Source organism: Mytilus trossulus, unplaced genomic scaffold (assembly GCF_036588685.1).
Source record: "Mytilus trossulus isolate FHL-02 unplaced genomic scaffold, PNRI_Mtr1.1.1.hap1 h1tg000103l__unscaffolded, whole genome shotgun sequence".
Lineage (NCBI taxonomy): Eukaryota > Metazoa > Mollusca > Bivalvia > Mytilida > Mytilidae > Mytilus > Mytilus trossulus.
Window position 1 is genome coordinate 1849932 of NW_026963296.1, and position 9188 is coordinate 1859119.

At 32.9% G+C, this 9188-nt stretch overlaps 1 protein-coding gene across 4 annotated transcripts; it reads right to left on the reverse strand.

Moving 5' to 3' along the window:
- Positions 1 to 797: 797 nt before the first annotated feature.
- LOC134699969 (baculoviral IAP repeat-containing protein 3-like) lies at positions 798 to 8972 on the reverse strand. 4 transcript variants are annotated; one of them, XM_063561372.1, is made up of 6 exons: positions 8813 to 8972; positions 6987 to 7017; positions 5020 to 6500; positions 3645 to 4011; positions 2542 to 2676; positions 798 to 1486 (listed from the first exon to the last, which is right to left on the reverse strand). In XM_063561372.1, the coding sequence occupies exons 3-6, from the start codon at positions 6481 to 6483 to the stop codon at positions 1290 to 1292; spliced, it is 2163 nt and encodes a 720-aa protein (XP_063417442.1). In that variant the 5' UTR covers positions 6484 to 6500; positions 6987 to 7017; positions 8813 to 8972; the 3' UTR covers positions 798 to 1289. The 4 variants fall into 4 exon arrangements, with proteins under 4 accessions (XP_063417442.1, XP_063417443.1, XP_063417444.1 ...); XM_063561373.1 differs by lacking the exon at positions 8813 to 8972 and adding an exon at positions 8328 to 8445; XM_063561374.1 differs by lacking the exon at positions 6987 to 7017.
- Positions 8973 to 9188: the final 216 nt, after the last annotated feature.

Sequence of the window (9188 nt, forward strand, 5' to 3'; positions counted from 1 at the left end):
ATACAAAATCAATAAAATAAGAGGTGAATAATTAATGGCAACAGTAGTATTCCGCTGTGAGATGTTCAATAATTTAGGAAAGTCAACCATAACCTCGAACAAAATACCGTAAAATAGAATAATAAACATAGGTAAACGACAAGAATACTCCATATGAAAATAGAAACAGAAAGATGTCAACACAAAGAGGAGAACATATGGTACACAAGGGTCAAAACTGACTATTCAAAATCCGAAACAGCTGATGAGCTGCATGACAAAAATTAAACTAAAAAATATAATAGTCAAATTAATTTTAGGTAAATTTAACCTGAAGGAATTGAAGCAAGATTTAATGTAATTTCTAGATTTTGAAATTGACAATTTCAGAAAGGAAGGGTAGACATATATCCTGTTAGTGTCGAATACTGACTTGGTGGTACCCTCATGTACTTTTTGTCCACCAGCAGCGGTAATGACCGAATGTTAGAAAATAAAATCAACACTTAATGTGATAAAACACAGTAACACATGGATTAAGTAACTATTAAGCAAAAAAAGTCAACAGTAGTATACCGGCGTTCAATAGTCCAAAATAGATTACGCGAAAACAAACCCCGGTCTATTAAAACTCTGCGAGAAACTTCAGAGGAAAAATGACTAAACAACAGAAACATTCATATGCAAATAAAAGAAGACAAAAAACATAAAAAAATTAGTGGTAGAAACTGGTTTTATGGCTAGCCGAAACTCCAACGTATATGGTAACATTGAAATTACAACTAAAATGTCCCATAACTTCGTTTAAATCGCTTTAATTCAAATATTTACATCTTTTAAAAATCTCTTTAACAAAGTAAAACATTTCAATTAGGGTTTACCAAAAAAAACTTTCATTGATTAAATAAAGCAAGAAAAATCTAGTTAAGTATAACCAGAACAGTCATTGCGACGGTTGAAGTAGAATGACTATGCGTTTTTAATATCTATCTTTAGTCGCTGTGAAAACAACAAAAGTTTTTCCATCAACTAGGTAAGATAACTGCGATGTTGTCTGAGTTAATATTTTTATTAAAAGAATTGTTCACAGTCACAACAATCTGATCATGACTATTTCCTTCTGCTTGTTAATTTCATCGTTGAATACTTCATGCAATAGATGAAAGGATGGAGTAGATGGACAATCTGTACGTTTACGTTTAAACGAATGTAAATGTCTGTTCTAGTTTATTGTGCAAATACATTGACGAGATATTCAGTGCGTTTTCAAATCAACGATCAGTTTACTCGTCAAAATCCTTTAATTCACCTCATGCAAGGAATGTCTTCACAGTACCTTTAACATACGTTTTACATACGGGACATTTACGCATTGCCGGAGCACAGTCTGTACAACATACGATATGTCCGCATGGTAAGAAAGCGACAGTAGAGTCAAACTCTCTACACACTTTACACTGTCTTTGTTCTTGAAGCTGTCTGTTTTCTTCTAAAATCAAATCAGTGTCTGAAATAAAGGAAAGACATGTTTGCATCTCAACAAACTTCTTGTCTTTCGGCAGTAACATACCCTCTTCCCCTGAGGATATGGAACTTTCAGTTTTACATATACAAAATGATATATGAGTTATGATCGTGCATACTCATGCTCAACATACATACACTGGTTTACTGTTACACATTGAGACTTGGATGGAGAGTTGCTTCATTGACAATCATACCTCATCGTCATATTAACTAGATTAGTAGGGATGTGTTCCTTACACTTAGAACTGATCTAACATAAGTATAAGGAAGAACAAATGAAATAGACAATTAAGATATTTTAGGGATACCATCACGATATTATATGTCTGTTTCACAACTAACTAACGACGTTTCGATTCTGAAGTCTAAACCTTTAAGATCAGATATGTCATCCATTCTGTACCGATTGATACATACTTTCGTTAATGAAATTTTATCTTAGTAGGGACTCGGATCCCTAGAAAAAGTAAAATCACAAAAATACTGAACTCCGAGGAAAATTCAAAACGAAAAGTCCCAAAATCATAGCAAAATCAATGATAAAACACATCAAACGAATGGACAACAACTGGCATATTCGTGACTCGGTACATGCATGTACAAATGTAGAGAATAGTGGATTAAACCTGGTTTTATAGCACTAAACCTTTCACTTGTACGACAGTCACATCAAATGACATTATATTGACATTGATGCGTGAACAAAGTGTTACGAATAGTGTAATGTAAACATAGCAGGTAATGCATATATTGTCGGCGCACCGGGTCTCGATCTTTTCGATTTCATGCGGTTTGCTGGTGGTTTTTTTGTTACATTGATTTGTCTTCTTCATCAATTAAAGAAATTTAATTGTTAAAAAAAACTAAATAAATAGTAATGTCGAAAAGCATTTTTGTTTGTGAAATGAATTCCGATTGTGAGCTGAACAATGAGTTCACAAATCGACATAGAAATATGATTCCAGTAAAACAATCACGCATGTGTTGTCGATGCTTGTTATTCGTTTAGTGCTTGCAATAATGTCACAACCTTACCATCAAAAGAAGCGCCAGCCATTCCTTCCGCTGCGCTAGTTTCCGTAACATTCAAAACTTCTGTTGTTTGGTGGTTGTCCTCTCTTAGGAGAACATTCATTATATCTGTTGCTGAAATATGTGTACCTCCGTCACCTGAAAAACGATTTGTCTTGTTATTTATTAAAAGTTTTTTTGTTAGTTCTAGATGTGTGGTATTCTATGTCCTGAGAAAATCTTTCTCTTTTTTTGAAATAAGCAAAAACAAAGACACTGTTCCCTTCATATCCGCAGAATTATATTTTTTCGTTTTAAAAAAACATTTTTCACTCGATTTTATTAAGTCAGTGTCTTCATTTTAATATTAGTTATGCTGGAAATACCCTTTTTTGAAAACCAATTCGTCCTACGGACATACACACAAGGGACTTTTTGCATACCATTAATACAACTCACTAAATTACACCTATCAAATGAACTTTCGATGTTCATCACTGTAGCCAAACATTTAAATTAAAACTGAGAATGGAAATAAATACTGTTTCATTGAAACAACAACCCAAACAAAGAGCAGCAACATTTAAGTCCTGCATTCTGAGGCGGGTTACAGCTGCCCAATAAACACACAATTGTGTTGTAGTTCAGTAAAAATGGACGTTATACTCACCGCCAAAAAATAAAACTGAACTCAAGTTTCATAAACACACAAGACTAACATATGCCAGACGTTAAAGTGCGGCGCGGTAAAATATGTCGGTAGTTGTCTGCTCTCTGGTCGGTTGTTGTCGGTTTGACACATTCCCCATTTCCATTCTGAATGTAATTGTGAGATCTCAACCCTCCCCATATACCTCTTGCTAATGTAGAATAGAACAACACAAATCAACATGATTATGTTTCCATCATATGAAAATCAGGCATCTTCCCTCGTGTTAGTTCTTAAGTATCATATAATCATAAAATATATGAGAAGAACATAACCCAACAACTTGTTCCGACTAAATAAATATTAATTTTGAAATAAGCCATCATTATTGGCCTTGTAACTTTATCAGTATCGATACTATGTCACTTATGAAATATGATCTTATTAGGTGAATGACGACATTTTAATTATCATGTACCTGAGTTCAATCTCTGAATTTCACGTACAGCATCGACTACTTGATGGCTGGTAAATCCCATCTCTAAAACAGTTCTAGCTGCGATAGTTTGTAATATCCTCTCTGTATGTTCTATATTTGTTGTAGAATCAGAATTAGTATTAATCACCCTAGAAGCAGAAGTGGTTCTATCATTATTAGTAAGTGTTTCTATGCCCGATGAGGTATTTATGAATTTTGCTTGTTCTGGTACATGGAGACTAGGCGTGCACATAATACTCTGGTCAAAACCGGACACAGAGGCAGAAGACGTGGTTGCATTCTTATTAGATGTTACAGTTCTATCTACTTTAGGACTGAAGGTGCTGTTTCCTTTAGCTCTTTGTTCCTGAAAAGCCATTAAACATCGACAAATAAAGGTCTGTGTGTATATACATACAAAGTCGTGAGTGCTGATTGCATACAAAAAAAAAAGCCTTGGCACGAATTATATTTAGTTTATAAAATAACTTGAACTACTGCTTGAACAATGAAAGATTGATTGATACGCATATGTATTTTAGAAAATCTTTTTGTTGATTACAGAAGCCTCTCTTGAAAAATACTGGTCAATGTACATTGAGATATATTCAAATAACATTATTTTTTTCTAGATTGACAAACCTAAAGCACACATCGTATTCCCGAATTGTAATTGTATACAGAAGTTAATTAACTCTTGCTATAAATCGCAAAGCTTCCATTCACAATCGTTTCGTTATCATGTTGTGTCATGTGTACTATTGTTTGTCTGTTTGTCTTTTTTCATTTTAAGCAATTGTGTTGTCAGTTTATTTTCGATTGATGAGTTTGACTGTCCCTCTGGTAATTTTATGTATGGTATATTTCGTGCCCTTTTTAAGACAATTTTTGACAAAAATAATAATAACCAATAACCACAAACTGATGTCTGATATCTGTTTTTTTTACAATTATAAAATTTCGCGAGAATAAGAAATAATATTTAGAAGGTACATGTTCTGAAACAATTAAAATTTCACCATATGAAACTACCCATACAGGTAACCTTTGAAAATCTTCCTAACATTAATATGCTGTAAATTTGTAAAAGATTTCTTTGGAAATAAGACATTATTTTAATGGCAGTTTGATGACTTTGAAAGATTAACGGCATTCTTTGCCTAAATTAAAAACGATTCAATCGTGACTTTATCATACAAATGGGTACAAATACATGTAATCTTCGAAATACAACAAAATGTTTGTTTTAGTTTTAAATTCGTTTCGATTTAAATCAGTCTGAGTGATCAACTAAATTTTATAAAAGTCTTCTTTTCAATTGAAACAGACATTGCCGTTAGGTGTTCTTGAATATATCATTTCAAACATAGAATACCATGTTATGCTTTTTCAATACAGCTTGTATGAAGTTCTCTCCCTTGTTTATTTGTAGGAACCCACATTGCGGGAACCAACGTGCATGCTCAACCCATGGGTCATCACCTGCTTCCCAGTTTCTCAGTCCTCCACCACAGTGGAAACATCTTGTGTAATCATGGTACCCATCAAACAGGAATCCAGCTAACGCCATCGCACGCGGTGTTTGGTTCAAATATCCTGGCCATCCTTCAAATGAACTTATTCGTATTTGAAGAGGAGAATAGTTTACGTATCTTGGAATTTGATTTTGACTATCGATACCTTCCGGATTATTACTGCAATTCCTTTCATAATCAGACGCTGGCGAATTATTACTTAAAGCAATATTCTGTGAATTGATTTTACAGTTATTGGTGGGAGTTTTATAACCGTTAGTTTTAGTGTTGCTATCATGGCTTTGTATCGTTTGAATTGAAATTTCAGTGGGTTTATCTCTCACAGTATTATGGTGGCTAAAATTTCTAGCAGACGGATTAATATGACTAACATCATGATGATGCTGTCTGCTGGTTACATTATTTAACGAACCAATGTTTTCATTTGAACGCAATGATACATTCCCTATTGATATATCCTGTCTTCTAGTATTTTGCAATTCCTCTCTAACATTGTCCCGTCCATCACCATTTAAAACGAGGTCACAGGTAGGCGAGAGATGTCTGTGAATATGCATAGGATCATCTCCAGAAATCCAGTTGCGGTAAGTTACTCCACATCGAAAACATCTAGTTTCAGTGGAATTTCCGGTGGAATAAAATCCAGCTCGTGCAAGACGAATCATGCTTATGTTTATGTTTCGCGGAAAATTACGTAGTGAATATATTCGTATCATTTCAACTGACATCGAGTCATTAGCTCTTTGACTTTGGCCGTTTGCCATGTTATTAAAGTACTTGTCCATATTAGAAGGCATCACAATCTCCACAGACAATAAAAACGAATGGAACCTCAACATATCACCCAACAAAAAGGTGTCACCAATCTTGTCTTGTTCAAAATGATTATTTTCCTTCAACAGATCAGCTAAAACAAAGTTTTCACAAATTTTGTCTTGTTCAAAATGTTTCTGATCCTTTTTGAATTTCACATTGTAAACATTCTGCCCGACTATGAGACATAAGTACAGAAATGCAAGAATAAGCTTCAACTTCTTACGAAAATATTTCTGTACTTCAAGACAACAGCTATACACTTGGAATAACCTGCAACATCTTGCTTTTTGTTCTGTCTTTTTCGTCATTTGACCTTGCTTAAATGTTTGAACTTTTCTGTCAAAATAAAGGTCATTAGAATATGTTTCTAATTGTCCACTATCACTATTTGATCGTGTACATATCTGCCTGGTTCTCTTTGATAAACACAACACAGCAGTATCACTGTAACAATGTCTGTGGGTGCGATGTCTGCTTTGGGTCTCCATGTTAACTTGATGGAATCCTGCAATCAAAGATAACAATACAATATACGAAACAAACAAACAAACAAACAAACAAACATACAAATATACGAATGATAAGGACGATTTTCTATATTTCAAACGTGGTTAATCATTACTTAAAAATGTGGCTTTGGCGAAGTGAGATTGTGAGTACTTGACACTTGAATAGTTCGGCAACATGCTATTTTCAATTTACGACAATTTGGTTCAGATAGATAATTTTACTATTCTTTCCAAAATCAGTGCTATGAGTCTAAATTTCTAATAAATTATGTTTAAGGTCCAAAAAACGTAATTCTCATGACCTCCTACATTACAAGATTTCTAGTCTACTTTGATCTCTATGTAATAAAATGTCGTGCGGCATTTTTGGGCATTCACATTTTTACGTCTCTAATGTTGTTATATCTTGTGTCCAATCCCTTTTGCTACTTTTGCAAATAAAATATGTTTAAATTAAACAAACACTGAAGATTCGCACTTACTTCCTTTACTGATCCCCGCTACTTTTTAGCCCTGTAATAAAAATAATTAATACCTTCAACTTTTATTTCTATTTTCTTTAACTCTAGTCTTGATCCATATATCCAGAAATGTTTATTCCAAACATTATCTACCAATCAGAAGTGAACATCAATTTAGTTTTATACAGAAAGCTGTCCCCAAATGGGCAGTCCCTGATGACGTATATTTATTTTCTGAATTTACCCCTATAAGGAACTTTTTTAGTTCTTTTCCTAATTTTTCTGTATTAATCCTGTAATGTATCCAATTTTCAAGTTCCAGTTTCAATATTACAAAAAAATATGAAGTCTTGGTGTACTCTTGGTTAAATTTTGCCGTATAAGGAAGTTTTACACGAAAACATTTGGTACAAAATAAACCATATACAATATTAATCCCTCGTCAATTTTAAATTTTATGTGGCTAGCTGAACTAGAAATATATGACACCATTTAAAAATTTCAAACTGCAATATCTCTCAAACGACAACAGATCTCTGAAATCTGCTTAATGTAAGATGATATTCAGATGAAATTCAACATTGTCAAAAATATAGGTCAATGAGTTCACAAAGAATAATTAAACATGATACCGACATGGGACTGACACAATTCAACCCACTACTACTTGATAGTACCCTTTGAAGCTTAAGATGAAACTTCTTTATGCCTTTGACATTGACATCAAATTGCAGATCTTAATGTATTGATACTTGTTTGGGTTAACATACGTTGATATTAGTACCGTTACAAAGATAAACACAAAAATGTATTCTTTTAGAAAAATTTCGTCCTACTTTTAAAACGGAGACAGGTAAAGACTGAGTGGAGACCGTTGAGCATATTTGAGACCGGTAAAAAATTTGTCGAGACCGGTCAAGAATTTGTCACGACCAATTCAGACTATATCATGTTTATCAAGATTATCAAATACTGAATCAGATTTATAAAATAAAGTCGAGTACATTTAAAAAAAAATTAGTATTGTTGAGATAATGTCGAGTCTTATTAAGTGAAATATGTGGTCGAGCACACAATATGGTCTCTCCAGACTTTGAGCAGTTTGTTGGACTTCGGCCTTAGGTGCAAATGAATGCTCACATTATTAATGGCTGCCTGTCTGGACGACTTCCGGTTCTTGACATGATTTTTTTAAATGTCTGTAATATTTCAAAGGAAATAACTCATAAGGATTAATCACCAAAATAAAAAAAAACATACCAGAATAACTGACCTAAAAATAATTATAATTTTCAAAATAAGATAGAAGAACATTTGTCTGTCACAACCGATCTTTTCAATTTAAACAGCAACAATATTTACCTTTATTATGTCCAAAGAACAAACGATCCAGTTGCTTGTATATTATTGTAATGATGAATGTATTACGCATTTAATTATTAAAATTCACATCATATATTCTAATTATAAATATCGATGTATAAACATCAATACGTGAATGAATTATTTTAGGAACATACGAATGTATTTTTGATATGTATAAATATACATATTGATAATGTTGAAAGTCACCAGGTAATTTTAGAACATAGAAAAATGATTAAATATTCTACTTTCGTTTTTGTATTTTTCGTTTTTGCTTCGTAAAAATAATCGATGTAAAAGTAAGAAGCAACTTAATGCGTATTTTTCATTGCAGGATACATTTTTATGCAAATTCTAGCAGTTGTTTTTCTATAAGCATTTCAATGATATACATATAAAATAAACTGGTGACTAAAGTAAAGTAAACGTGTAAACATATTTATAAAAAAGTGATAAGTGTGCATTGCAAAATCTGAATTTACCTTAACATTTCCTGCAATTAAACAAACAATCATTTTGTTCGGTATACAAAGACATCTGCAACCCTTAGTAAGAATCGAAATTTACTCCCAGCATGATATAAAACTAGTGCATAGATATAAAAGAATAATTGCATGCGTTCCACTTTTAGGCTCACGTAATGTCAGGTTCTTGAACTTTGGAAATTTTCAGACTATAGCCGATTACTTATTTTTAGAAAATGTTAATGTCATGTAGAGGTTGTTTACGTGGTATCTTCTCTGAGGGTATCTTGATTTTTTTTAAATACAATAATTTGTATGTGACCTGTGTGTAACGGTCGTGATATAGGATAAAACCGCTTCGATTGCAAAAAAAATGTAACTGTGATATATGCGT